General features: G+C 43.8%; 1 protein-coding gene across 1 annotated transcript in view; it reads left to right on the top strand.

The window, feature by feature from the left end:
- PGS1 (Phosphatidylglycerophosphate synthase 1) overlaps positions 1–15308 on the top strand; it is a 156358-nt gene that overhangs the window by 24722 nt on the left and 116328 nt on the right. The window contains exon 2 of the mRNA XM_068393558.1: positions 6748–6938. Within this exon, the coding sequence (XP_068249659.1) occupies positions 6861–6938 (78 nt within the window). The 5' untranslated portion in view covers positions 6748–6860. The remainder of the gene's footprint in view (positions 1–6747; positions 6939–15308) is intronic.

Here is a 15308-nt window from a genome sequence, read left to right as displayed (position 1 = left end):
TAGTTTTAGCTCCAATAGATCTCTCTCCCAGATCTAAAGAGGAGTATAAGAGGCAGGCTTTGCAATTAAACTTTTGTTAACTGTAGCAGAATACTGCACTCAAGAGACATCAGAGCCTCCCTGTATCTGGACGATTGACTTATCAGAGCTCTTTCTTACGATCTTCATGAAGGATTTTCAGATAACTTTGAACCTATCAGAAGAATTGAGTATTCCTGTCAACAAGACGAGTCTCTTCTGACACCAGGAGGCTTAGCACTACGTCTTATAGGACGTTTGGCATCATGCTCTGTTAACCTCTCGGTGCCACGTCTTACAGGACGCTCGGCGCCACACCTTCCAGGACGTTCAGCGCCACGTCTTACAGGACACTCGGCGCCACGTCTTACAGGAAGCTCGGCGTCACGTCTTACAGGACGCTTGGCGCCTCGTCTTTCAGGACGCTCGGTGCCACGTCTTACAGGAAGCTCGGGGCCACGTCTTATAGGACGCTCGGCTCCTCGTCTTCAGGACGCTCGGCACCTCGTCTTTCAGGACACTCGACGTCGGAGATCTAGAAGGAGGCATGACATTGAACATGAGAACCTCGGACTTTGTGATGACACTAGTCAAATCAAATGTCGAGATCAAGGATGCTTTAGTTCCGATCTCTTTGATCACAAAAGATTTTTATTGAGCGTCTAGCCTTAGTACAACGGTGACATAGGCGGTGATCTGGGTTTCCTTGACGCCAGGAGTCAGGACCTTGAAAAGATGTATCCTGATAAACACAACGTCACCACTTCCGTTAAATCTTCGGACACCATCACAAAAAATACTTTATTTAAGGATTGTGATTCAGAGTCAAGTTTTTTCGGGCTTTTACGTCTCCTCTTAGAACGGAGCAAGCCGTCTTGAAACTGCAATTTTTTCTTAAGATACAGAAGTGTTCTGCGAGGAAATGGATGAGATGTTGGGAAACCTCTCCTCTTTGGGAGGGTGTTTTTTCCCTGGGAAGGCTGAATCTTTCTTTGTGACCATTGATATGTCACTGTTCATCCTAGTTTTCCTGGACCAGGGTTCGATTCCCGGCCAGTCAGAAGCTAGAAGCTATGGTCCTTATGTGAATTATCTTTATTCTCTCCATTTCAACCTCAATCATTTTGAGACAAGGAGAAGGTCTTGAGTCGATATGCATCTCTTTTCGGATGCCATAAGAAGTTGCCTTCAGTGGTGATACGATTCAGTTAAACTTCCGGAAGGTCACCCCTTTTGAACAGAGGATCTTAGACCTTGTGTTGTGTCTCGTCACCTCGGCTTCGGGGTGGGAGCAACACTAGACTGTTGACAGTCTAGTTTGCTCTCAAAAAGCTTTGAAGGATCAGTTTGGAACAAAGTGGTGCAGGTCTATACTGATCACACCACAGAATTGGCTTTCATTGCCAAGCAAGAGAGAACCCACTCGAGGTCCCTTTACGGGACTGAGAGGAGTCTTTTCATCTGGGCTAAGGAGAAGAATGTATTTCTTCTAACAAGGTTCTTTCAAAGAGAGAAGAACTTATGGCAGAACAGTCTCAGCTGGAGAATGGACACTCCATCGAGAAATCTGCAAGAATCTGTGGCGACTTTGGTGTCGTTCTTGTATAGTCCTATTCGTGACTTCGCAGACAAAGAGACTAGAAACTTACTGTTCTCCAGTGCCAGATCTCGAAGCAGCCCACATAGACGCTTTCCTGTTAGTCTGGTCCAATCTGGATGTGTACGTTTTCCATCGTTCTATTTCCTTTACAAGGTGACACAAAGTTTGTGTCACACGAAGGGACCAGGCGACTTTAGTGGCCTTCTTTTGGCCCTCAAGAGGATGGTTCACAGAGATACTGGAATGGATGGTGGACTCTCTTAGAAGTCTTCCATTAAGATTAGTTTTACTCAGACAACCTCTCTTGGAAAGTTACCTTTCAAGTCTCCAAGCCTTTCTTCTAGCTACCTTCAGCCTTTTGAAAGTTCACAGGAACTAGAGGTTTTTCGAAGAGGCAGCTAAGTCTTTTACAAGAACAATAAGGACCTCTACCATCAGGATTTATCAATCTAAGTGTTTTCTCTTCCAGTATCTCTACAACTCAGATTGCTAACTTCCTGTTTTACCTTCGAAGGAAGCTCATTTGTTCATTCTCTTCCATCAAGGGATACAGGTGTGTGTTAACGACTGTTGTCAGGCACAGTATCTTGGACCTTTCCACTGATAAAGTCCTACAGGAACTTCTCAACTTGTTTGAAACATCAAACAACCAGGATTCACCAGCTTGGATTCTGGACTCAATCCTGAAGTTCCTTATGAGTGACAGGCTTGAGCACTTGCATTTTTCTTCATTTTAAGGACCTCACGATGAAAACTATTATTTTTGTTAGTCTTGTGACAACTAAAAGAATCAGTAAATTCATACGTTTAGTAAAACGTTGGCTTTCGAGATAACGAAGCTATCTGCTCTCTGCAGTTAGGCTTTCTCGCCAGGAATGACCGCCTTTCTCAACCTTGACCCAAGGCTTTTGAGTTTCCGAATTTATTGGATATGGTTGGCGAGGGGTTGGAGAGAATCCTGTGTCCAGTAAGAACCTTGAAGTTCTACTCAGGCAGAATGAAAGAGTTGCGAGGCAAGTCGAAAGCTCTTCGGTGCTCGATTAAGAAGCCCTCGTTAACAGATCTCAAGAATGTCCTTTCATTCTTCATCAGACTCTTATAAGAGAGGCTCATACACTTTACAGTGAGACTGGCCTCAAGTTTTTGAGGTCAAGACGCATGAGGTTAGTACTATAACAACTTTAATGACCTTCAAGTAGAATAGATTGTGGTGGAGCATTATGGGCACAACCTTTTGGGGGAGTAAATATGTGTTCACTTCACACTATTTGAATCGTGTCCAGACTCTTTATGAGGACTGCTACACTCTGGGACCTTTCATGATAGCGAGTGCAGTACAGTGAACCCTCGTTTATCGCGGTAGATAGGTTGCAGACCCGACCGCGATAGGTGAAAATCCGCGAAGTAGTGACACCATATTTACGTATTTATTTAACATGTATATTCAGATTTTTAAAACCTTCCCTTGTACGTAGTACTGTTAACAAACTACCCTTTAATGTACAGAACACTTAATGCTTGTACTACAGTACCCTAAACTAAAACAGGCACAAATATTAAAGGCGATTTTATATCATGCGTTTCCTAAACACGCCAAAAAGCACGATAAAAGATGGCAACCAATGTTTTGTTTACGTTTCTCTGATCATAATGAAGAAACAAACGCATTTAGTGTACACATCTGTGATCTGTGTATAGGTTAGTTTTTGCATCGATTATATTGATTATACAGTATGTTGATTTTGTTATTACCAATGTTTTACTTAATTTTTCTTAGGACTTCCAAATGAAATGTTTTTCTTTATGACGCCGCCTGAAACGACGGCGTCATAAAGTACGCTCAGTAAACAACCACGCTCAGTAAACAAAGAAGGCATTTAACGCGCATGATGAAAGTGATAAATAATGATACAGTATTACAGTAAAAGCTTTTAGAAAATATGTTATTACAAATATTATTTACCGTATCTATATAAAATCATACAGTACATACTGTACGTAGCAAAGCAAGAAAACAATTTACGAGAGAGAGAGAGAGAGAGAGAGAGAGAGAGAGAGAGAGAGAGAGAGAGAGAGATTGTTTTACGTACGTAAATGTAAATTTTAAACAAAAAAAATATGATAGGTTACAACATGTATGCTCTTCAGACTTTTAAAACCTTCCCTTTAACTTAACTTGCGGGATGAAACACTGGTGGAACCAGTCATAGGTCAGCATCTTCGTAATCCATGCTTTTGGATTATGCATCCAGTACACGGGAAGGAGATTCTTATTCTTATTTTTCAAAGCGCGAGGATTTTTCGACTTGTAAATAAGGCCCGGCTTTAGCAAAAATCCAGTAGCATTGCCACACATCACGAGGGTAACGCGATCCTTGAATGCTTTAAAGCCAGAGGCTTTGGCTTCTTCTTTGAACAGGAAAGTTCGCGACGGCATTCTTTTCCAAAACAAGCCGGTCTCATCCATATTAAACACTTGTTCCGGCTTGTATCCACCTTCGGCGATAATATTCTTGAACGTCTCGTTCACGTAAGTTTCAGCAGCGGCAGTGTCAGCGGAAGCAGCCTCTCCATGCAGGGAAACGCTTTTCAGGGAGAAGCGTTTCTGAAACTTCGCGAACCATCCTTTGCTGGCGGAAGAACGTTGTTTCTGACGTTGGGAATCAGTGGATGTCCCTGGTTGAGGTTCATCTACATCATCATCTTCTTCAGCATGGTCGCCATCGTCGTCTTGAGGTTCCTTTGCCGCAAAATTCTCATACAAGCTCAAAGCCTTGGTTCGGATGGTGTTCGTATCCAAGGCTATGTTCTTCTTCCGGCAGTCGGCAATCCACACTGCTAAAGCACCTTCCATGCGTACGATCGTTTTATTACGCGTGGTAACGACTCGCTTCGCTGATCTGCTAAAGGTGATGGTAGCCGTCTTTCTAATGTTCGCCTCGTCCTTCTTGATATAGCGAACGGTGGATTCGTTGACTCCAAAATGGCGGGCTGCGGCCGCGTAACTTCTACCGTCTTTTAACATATCGAGAAGCGTCACCTTCTCAGCAATCGTCATCATCTTTCGGTGTCGTTTAGGCTCACTACCAGCCTTAGTAGAAGCAGAACGCTTAGGAGGCATTGTACAGTAGGGTTTAACAGAAAGTTCAACTTAAAACAGTCACGCACAGCACAGATTAAAGTTCACAATAACTTAACAACATCTACACAGCGATACGGCGGGAGACAAAGTGACCGCGAATAGATGCTGGAAGTTGGAGATGCGGGCAAAACACCAATCACAGGCTAGATTACAAAACTTGGGTTCTGATTCGTCATCTATCAGCGCTTGAACCAATCACAACCCGTCTTATATGCTACGTAGGTTACCAATTCAAAGTACAAGGTACCCTACATATACAGTAATAATAATAATAATAATGATAATAATAATAAATAATGATAATAATAATAATAATAATAATAATAATTTTAATAACAACAACAACAACAATAATAATAATAATACAGCTTTACGTACGCTATTTTACGCTTGTTTTTTGTAGGATATGTCTCTCTCTCTCTCTCTCTCTCTCTCTCTCTCTCTCTCTCTCTCTCTCTCTCTCTCTCTCTCTCTCTCTCTCGTACGCTCATTCGAGATGTGATTTTTGCAACAAAGAATATTATTGGATGCAGTACTACGTACGTATACATACAAAAGATTCATGGAAAAGATGCACATCCATTACATTTGTAGTACAGTAGTAGCCATCAGCAGCCTTACACCATTCTAATATGGTATGACTGCATCTGATTTGCGTTTCATGTTCGATTTAATTTTACTACGTACTGTATACAGTACTGAATTATCGTATGATCACATTCTCTTTTCGTGTTTTATTTCTTTCTGTACTGAATTATATGTCATATGTAATGCAATGAACAATCAGTAAGAGCAGATATTACTAATTACAGTATTAATGGAATTACAGGTAACGAAATATCGTATTTGGGGTCTTCAGATATCGCGGTATTTTCGAAATTTCCGGAAAATCCGCGATATGTTTATATATATGGGTTATGAAAAAAACCCGCGAAGTGGTGAATCCGCGATGGTCGAACCGCGAAGTAGCAAGGGCTCACTGTAGTGGGTGAAGGATCCACCACTACGTTCCCATAATCCCAATAACCTTTTCTTCTCTTGGAACTTTTATTTGCTTTTATGGTTGTTTGTGGAGATTGTGTCAGTCTTCCACAATCATTGATTTTAGTCAGGTGGTCAATTTTGTTCCTTGAAGAGCGCCCAGAACTGGTTATTGGAGGAGGTTCTGTCATAATGAGGTACAGTATATACACCGGTTTGACAGTCCCTAAGAGATCTTCAGCCCCCTGGGAGGATCGCTGGATCTCATAAGGCTAGCAGACATAATGAGGCAGAGAATCATTGAAGTCAGCTTCCTTATCAGGTACGAACCCTTAAGTTTGTTTTAATTAACTCTTAAGCAGAATTCCAGATACTGTATACTAGCTGTCTCTAACCCTCCACTAAAGGTGTTAATCAGCTATATATATAATTACCGGGTAAGTCTTATGTTTAAAAATGGTATTTTCAATATAAAATAAATTTTTGAACAAACTTACCCAGTAGTTATATATGATTAAAGTCCCACCCTCCTCCCCTCTAAGAGACTAGAGGCATGGAATATATGAGGGTTCCTGGAATGGTTCCTAGGTACCTCGCTAGGGCGCAGGGGTGGTACACCTGGCTATCCAATCGGCGATTGGCACGAGTTTTGAATTTTCAGCCGTGACGTCAGGGACGTAAGCTATATATATAACTACCGGGTAAGTATGTTCAAAAATTTATTTTATAATAAAAATACCATATTAAAGGTTGAAACTAGTGGGAATGGATGAAAAGTTGAGGTTAGAAACCAGTGGGAGCTAATGAAATGTTAAAGGTTGAAACCAGTGGGAACGGATGAAAAGTAAAAGGTTGAAACCATCGGGAATGGATGAAAAGTAAAACGTTGAAACCTGTGGGAACAGATGAAAAGTAAAAGATTCAAACCAATGTACTGAAAGGGAAATCATAGAGACAAATGGAGAATTTTTTTATACTGTAATTAGTTTGTTTTTTTACTTTCCAGGAAATGGTAGCTGAAGATTGTATCTGCAAGAAAAGATGACTTGAATTTCCCATGTATTGCTGATTTAACTACATATTAAGACAAAAGAAAAGGAAAAAAAATATAATTCCATCATGGTGTTTGGATTATTACCACATAATTTTCAGTGGTTGATACACCATTGTCCAGTATTCCCTATAAATGGATCAAAGGTGAGAAAAATCATGAAATTCCATAAAGGGGGTTTAGGAAGCCTTGTATAATACACCATAATTTAGAAATATCAAGCTCTTTGTAAGATTTTGTAATACAGTACAGTACAGTAATAGTTTTGCATACTATTATCATGACAGTAATTTTCATAACAAAATCTGAGCATAAAATGTGATTTTTCTGACACTAAATACAAACTCATTTTGTCTTTATGTGGGAATATACTTTTGGCAAAGCTGGAAGAGTAGCCATAAGACTTATAGCTAGGTATAACTACCCCACCTCTTGTTAGTGGGGGCTAGGGGTTAGTACCGACTTCCCCGCTCACACACATGCTTGTGTTGTCTCGTCACTTTTACTTTTGGCTCGTTGGAGAGTGAATGTTCGTCTCTCTCCACCACCCAACCTTGTTTGACTGGCCTTGCCTAATTGTTTTTAAATTGTTTTTGTTTCTCACAGGTGGGAGGGTTGCTGTTTCAGAGACGCCGTAGGAGCAAGTTTTTCCTTGAGGGAGGAGAAAGCTTTTATTTGCGATCTCTTTCCTTTAACGCCGTACAACCCTTAGGCTGGAGAAGATGTTGCTCACCCTCAGTGACCTTGATGCTTCCAGTGTCCGTCTGCCTATACTGTACAGTACTCCTAGCTGTCTTGTCTCGCCCAGCAGATTCGTCTTTCGCCTAGCTGACTTGTCTCGTTTAATGGACTTGGCTCACCCAGTCCTTCCGCAGCTTGTGATTGCTTGTCAGCTAGCAATTGCCCATCAGCCCATGATCGCCCATCAGCTTGCAATCATACGTCAACTTGCGATCTCCCGTCAGCTTGCAATCACCCGTCAACTCTTGGTCTCCTGATCTCCCATCAGCTCGTAATCACCCGTTACCCCTCATTCGTTCTTCAGCTTGTGATTACCTGTCAGCTTGTGATCTTTTGTCAGCTCATGATTGCCTGTCAGCTCGTCATCACCCGTCAGTTCGCTTCCAGGTTCTTGCTCCTCAGCCACCCCAAGCCGGTTAAAGATATTAGATTCAATACATCATGCTGGTATTAGATTGTCCACTGGACCATTTAGAACCTCACCTATCCCAAGTTTCCTTGTTGATGCTGGAGAGTTACCTCTATACCTTTACCGAATGTCTTCTATTATTCGGTATTGGTTTAGATTGCAAAGACTCCCTAATTCTTTAGCCTTTCAGACTGCAAGCCTTGTAAGGCACTCAACATACTTTGAGTTGCACCTAAAATTTCCTCAACCTTATGGCTTTCGGGTGAAACAATTATTAAACAGTCTTGATGTAATTAGAATTAAGGTGCTTCCATTTAAATTATCATCAACGCCTCCATGGAAATTACCAGAGATATCTTTTTGTAAATACTTTATTGAAGTTAAGAAGAATATGACTGACTTAGAATCCATGTCTTTTTTTATGGAACATGTTGTAGAACATAGGGGATCAACTTTTATATATACTGATGGCTCCAAATCTGATGCTGGCATTGGATTTGGAGTACATAGTAATGGTTTTAATTGTAGAGGTGCACTTCCTCTTAACAGCTTTCATATTTACTGCCGAACTGTATGGCAAACTACCTGCTAATGAGAAAATAGCATTGGAAAAGGAGGGTAAATTTACCATTTTTAGTGATGCAAGGAGTGTCCTTCAAGCTTTAGAAGTTTTTAATTCTAGTAACCCTCTAGTTTTAAAGATTTTAGAATGGCTTTTTATTATTGGATGGAGAGGTATAACAGTTCGATTTTGTTGGGTTCCAGCACATGTAGGTGTGTCTGGGAATGAGAAGGCAGATTCACTGGTAAAGAATGCTGCATCCGAGTTGCTGCCAAGAAGGTATCCCATTCTGTGTAATGATTTCCTACCTAACATCAAGAAATTGCTTTGCAATAAATGGCAACAGCACTGGGATAGTCTAGGTGGAAATAAAATGAGAGAAGTAACAAATGTCATATCTCCTTGGAGGTATAACATGATGCCCCAAAAATGGGAGACGTTTCTTTGTCGTCTCCGTATTGGTCACACTCGGTTGATACACACGTTTCTGCTGAAGGGCCAACACCAACCGTAGTGCGACGACTTTTTAGTACCTTTAACAGTGAGGCATTTGTTGACCGAATGCCCCAAATATAATAAAGAAATAGATATCTGTTTGAGGCTCGAGGTGAGGATGGCAGGTTCATCCTTGCCAAGATTCTTGGACATGATGTGTCCTACTATGCGAGTGGCATTTTTAGATTTATTTCAGAAGCAGGTTTTCTGAAAACTATTTAACTTCTTTAATGACATTCAACTTTTATGGTTTTAATTGAATATTCTTTTATCTTTTATATAAAATAAATGATATCGGTGTCAATGACCTTAGATGTCATGATGCCTGAAAACTTTAAATCAATCAATCAATCCGCGTTCCTGGAGTGCCAGCAGTCGCTTCCAGCGCCGCATGATTTCTTTACTTGTGATCGCCCTTTTGTTCTCTTCCGCACTTCAGGACTAAAGATGAGACGGCACAGACCAGCCTGTGACCGGGTTCCTGCTTATGACCAGTTTCTAGCTTGCGACCGAGTTTCCAATTCCACTGCAGGCTAGCTTGTGATTACTCTTAGAATAGTGACTACTATTCAGTGTCACAGCACTGCCCAGCTGGTGACTTTCCCTTCTGAGGTGAAGTTGCCCTTCGCCTTTGAACAACAGCAATCTTCCTGCTTGCAAGTAGAATAGCCGACAACCAGCGACGAGTCTCGGAGGCCTTGGGATGGACATTACCGACTTGGTTCGATGGAGAACTTCTCTGGCGAGGATCAAAGAGCACTACCAGGTACGACGCTTGCTGCAAGCAAACTCATTGCTCTTCCTTTTACAGTACAGTGGAACCTTGGTACTCGAACAACTCACAACTCGAGCAAATCGGTATTCGATAAAAAAATTTGAGTTAAAAATGTCTCCGAATTCGAACACATTTTTGGAACTCGACCAGCCGAGTCGAAACAAACTGGTCCGAACAGCATCCCCTGCTAACTTCATGGCGTCTGTTTGAGTCAGCTTGCCATTGAAGGAAGCTCATGTGTTCCCTTGTGTTTTAGATTGTGCTAATCTGAATTTGTTCCGTAACTGGAATACAAACCACGCTATTTAATAAGGGTATTACTTTCGGCGTAGCTGAAATGACGAGCCATTAATTTTTAACGAGGGTTTACTACCCACACTGCTAGTTAGCGGGGGTAGGGGAGGGTAGCTTGCTACCCCCCCTCTCACACACCTGTGCTTGAGCTCACTTTGCCCTCGGCTCGGATGGTGGTGGGACGTGTCTGCTCTCATCCTCGCCGTCATATTGGCAGCCATTTAATTGCTTTTGTTCTTTTCTTTTTCTAGTTCTGTATATGTGAAGCTGGCCTCTGCGATCATGTGCACCTGCCCTGGGTTTCCCGACTGCCCCTGCGGAACATTCATGTCGGCGGTCGAGACTGATCCTCACGCCCTTTGTCCTTCTTGTAGGGGCCAATGGTGTGATAGCAACAACAAGTGTAGTGAGTGTAGGGAGTGGTCTGCCTCCCAGTGGGAGAGGTTTTCGTGTTAACGGAAGAAGAAGTCCAAACGGGCTATTTCTCCTTTGAAGGTTGCTTCGAAAGGAGAAAAACCCAAGGCCTCTTCTTCCGTTGCCCAAACCTCCTCCGAAGCTCCCACTCGGTCGGTCTCTTTCGAGAGACTGTCGAGTGGTAGCGTAGATTGATGTATTGTTAACCAATCTCGGGGCTCGAGAGTTGACGTTGCCTCCCCTAGCGAAGCAGCTCCACCTCTCCCCCCAGGGAAGGATATGTCACTAACCTCCCTTTTTCAGCTTTGGTCCTCCTTGGGGCTTACGGGTTAGCCCTCCAAGGAGGTTTTGCTTAACTACATCCGATTGGGTGCCTCTGTCAAGCAATTGTCGTCACCGTCAGAGGTTGATCCTCTGTCTCTTGTCGACGTTGTGATGTCAGAGGTATCCAATGCGGTATCACCCATCACCTCTTCCACTCCAAACTCTACGGTAGCTGACGGCTTAGTTTCTCCCGTTCCTGTTCAACCTACAAGGGAGAAACTAAGTCCATCATCAGTCTCTCCTGCTAGTGTTTCTCTCCCTTGGGGGAGTTCACTTACAGAGACTCCTCTTCAGAGGACTGCAGAAGGTCAGCTTGCTGATCCAACGACCCCCAGAGGCCGCATTGGTTGGAAGGCTCACCTTCCTCTTTGCCATAGAGGCCTTCCTTCACCTGTGGTGAGGAGGCACCTCTTTGGTTCAACATCTTCGATGCAGTCCACCGCAGAGGAACCTCTAGACCAATCATCCATCACTGCTCCTGCATTGGTCCTGGACCTTTCTGCAGATCCTTCGCGATCTCCTTCGGTGGAAGGTCGTCCTTTTAAAGGACACGTCGACCTTTCACCCGACAGACCTGCCAACTTGCCGTCGCCGCTTCTACATGGGCCTAACAAGGCTCCACCAAAGCACGCTGTTGCGCGCCAACAACATACGCGCTACGCGCCAACAACATACGCGCCCACGAGACCTGACGAGCACTCTTTAGTAGCTCGTCATGCCCCATCACTAAACCTTGACACAGGGCATCAAGAGCGTACGCACTAACTTGCACATACTCTCCAACGTGCACATACGCTCCAACAGGAGCATAGCTCCATCACGCGCTATGCACGCCCTCATGCGCATATGCGCCCACGTTCTCCTGCGTGCCCTGCGCAAACTGCGCCCACGCGCCCTGTGCCCACGTGCCAACAGTCTCCTACGCGACTGCGCCCATCTGCGCGCCAACACTCGCCTGCGCCCATCTGCGCGCCAACACTCGCCTGCGCGCAAACCACCTGGCGCGCCATCAACCTCCTGCGCAATGGCGCTCTCCTGCACGCCAGCGCTCTCCCACGCGCCAACATTCTCCTTCCCGCGTGCAGGAGAATGTTGCTGTTGGGCCTTTCTGCCATGCCACCTCACCATTTTCTGAGTCTCCAATCACCACCCCTCTTTCCCCTTTCCTTGTGCCTGTTAGTGTGCCTACTTGTAGGCTATATTTCCTGGCCTAGATAGATAAGATTTTCTCCTCCCTTGGTTGAATTATCTTTGCCCCTTATCCACTAGAGTCCACCCTTGGGTGTTTCTCTGCCCCTTCCTCTTCCTAGTTAGGTCCTAACCTGACTGTACCACAACTATGTTCCTCTTGTCTAGTCATATCACCCTAGCTTTTGAGCTTTCCCTCACCCGCTATGAGGCTAGGCTTGCCTACACAGTTCTCTCATGGCCAAACCATATCTAGGCAAGAACTATGTTCCTCTTGTCTAGTCATATCACCCTAGCCTTTGAGATTTCACTCACCTGCTATTAGGCTAGGCTTACCTACATAGTTCTGCCATGGCCTAACCCTATTTAGGCACATAGTAGGTACTCCTCTGCTGCCTTGGCAGTGCGTGTCCTATGTCTGCAGCCTCTCTTCCTGTGCTATATCCCTCTGACTCCCTTGCCTGGTTAGCCTATCTAGGCAGAGGGACCACCTTCTGTCTCTGCATCCTGTCTTGCAGCTTGAGATATCCCTCTAGCTATGGAGTCTTGACTCCCTTGCCGGGTTAGCCTATCTAGACAGAGATGCCGCCTTCTGTCTCTGCTTCCAGTCTTGTCAGCTTGAGTTCTTCTAGCACTGGCTTTGTGTTGGCTATGGGTCACCCCCTTCGCCGCCTCAGCTGCAGCAGTAGACTAGTCATCTGCTTTTTCCTATCCTACATCTGAGGAATATTGTCCTGTGGAGTTGGTCGATTGGATCCTGCCTGGTTGTCAGGACTCCCTTTGAATTTTTAATTCTTAGCATCCTGGCCGTCTGGTACGGCTCTCATTATTGTATGGGCTGCACCCCCACTTTGTGTAAGTTAATGATTATGACCAGATTCTGGCTGATTTTCTTTATTACCTGCCTTTCACTCCTGTACTTCCTCTGAGTGTGGACCCTTTCCTTCGGATTGTCCACTCTTCCCCTGTTGACTTTACAATGCGTCTGCCGCCTTGTGTCGACATGCGTGGGGTATTGACAGGTCATTCTTTTCTGGCCACTAGAAATAGTTGCCGCCTCCCAGTGGCTGCCGCCTCTGGGGCAGCTGTTGCTGATCTAGGCAGTACGATGAGTGAACTTGCCTTCTTAACCCTTTTACCCCCAAAGGACGTACTGGTACGTTTCACAAAAGCCATCCCTTTACCCCCATGGACGTACCGGTATGTCCTTGCAAAAAATGCTATAAAAATTTATTTTTTCATATTTTTTATAATATTTTGAGAAAATTCAGGCATTTTCCAAGAGAATGAGACCAACCTGACCTCTCTATGACAAAAATTAAGGCTGTTAGAGCAATTTAAAATAAATATACTGCAAAATGTGCTGGGAAAAAAATAACCCCCTGGGGGTTAAGGGTTGGAAATTTCCAAATAGCCTGGGGGTAAAAGGGTTAAGCTGTTCTGATAGACCTACTCTGGAGGATCTTGTGCTCCTTTGATGTGATCCTTTCCTCCATATTCCTACCACACCGTCATTATGTTTTGCTTCATAAATCATTCCATACTGTATATCTGAGCTGTTTGGCATTTGTTCAATTATATTTTAGATTTAACCATTGTTTAGTCTTATGTAGGATAGTATATAAAAAAATTCATTTTTTCCTAATTTTAAGAAGATATGATATTTTAATGATGCGGTACTCATTTAAATTTCTTATCCTTATAGGTCGCTGATGACATGGAGTGTTCTACGGTCACCTATACCAGGCGAGTCAAGTTACCGTTTGGCCACAAGACCTGCCGGAAACATGGAAGTTGTCATGTTTCCAAAGGATCCACTGCAATCTCGGACCCTACTGACTTCAAGGTTTGCATGGATCTCATTCAAACTGGCTTCTATGCCACTGACGTGTCCTTGGACGTCCGAGATCCAAGTCAGAAGACGCTCTGACACTGGGTAAGAGGCTTCCAGAAGAGCTCTCAACAAGGTGCCCCTTATTGTTCTTCTCTGGAACTGAAGGACCGCCTCTTTCCCAAGGCTGAGGTGTCTTCCGTTTTTAGTCACCAGTTACCGACGGTCCAACTCCCGCCGGTACCAGCAGATGATGAATTCCGAGACGCTCTGCAAGTCATGAGCCTGGACATGGACAACATGTCTACTGCTTCTTCTGTTTCATTATAGAAGGAGAGGATCCTACTGACCATGGAAGCCTCAGAAGAGTCATTGGATGTACATTAGGTGAGTGCAGCTCTCGATGCCTCTTTACTTTCTACCCAAGCCCCTGCTTCCATCTGCACCCCGGTTCTGATATTAGACAAACCTTCGCTACCCAGTAATTTAGAACTAATGGCATCCATGAAAGCTTTCATGGAAAACTCAACTACTAGATATGAACGTTCTCAAACAGATCTAAGAGCGAGGATTGAAGCTTTACAACAGGCACCTGCTTCTAAGGCTCCCACAGCTTCGAGCCTACTAGACTGCACAGTTAAGAACCCTTGGCGCTATGCTGAGAATAGGGCCTTTACTGAAGGGTACCTTCATATTAGGGATGGTTTGGGTTCCAAGCCAGTTTCGGACTTGGAATTCTTTCCATCGATCGATAGCTATCCTTACTGTTACGTGAGGCTTTACTCGGAAGTGTCCATTAGGGATGATACAATCCCTAAAGAAACAATCATACTGGCTCATAGCAAGGTTCAATCCCTTTTGGTTAGGGAGTTGAAGACGGCTGAATTCACTTAATACCCAACTTCCTGCCTTTGGCAGATACTGTCTTCCCCTTTGCCTCTAAAAGATTAGAGGCCATATTGAAAGCAGTAAGGGAGAACATACCCTTTCCAGTGCTAGAGGAATTTAAACCTGTCTCTCAGGTTTAAATTCCTCTAGCACTGGAAAGGGTCTGTTCTCCCTTACTGCTTTCAATATGGCCTCTTATCTTAGGATTCGAGCAATTAGGAGGACGTTCAACATATATTCATTGCTGGAAAACTAGATAAAGACGTCTGAGGCAAACAGTTTACAGTAATGAGAAACTGCTTAGGATTCCCAAATCCCTATTGAAGGAAGAACTGGAAGCTAAAGGGAGACTTTCTGCCTCTTTATCCTTCCAAATGTATCTTAGAGATGTTTATTGGAAACTATTCCAAATCTGATCTCTTCCCTGTCTCTGCTAAAACTCATCTAATCACGTTTCATAAGGATCTCCATGCTTTAGTCCTATCCAAAAGAGCATGTGGAGAACACGTCCTAGCCACTGCTACGATCAGACATGAACTCAGAAAACTGACTGACTGCAACATCTGGGGGAAGGATATCTTCCCTGAGAAGTTGG

This window comes from Palaemon carinicauda, chromosome 19, assembly GCF_036898095.1.
Source record: "Palaemon carinicauda isolate YSFRI2023 chromosome 19, ASM3689809v2, whole genome shotgun sequence".
Taxonomy (NCBI): Eukaryota; Metazoa; Arthropoda; class Malacostraca; order Decapoda; family Palaemonidae; genus Palaemon; species Palaemon carinicauda.
The sequence above is the reverse complement of the archived record's forward strand: the minus strand, read 5'-3'. Positions and strand labels throughout refer to the sequence as shown.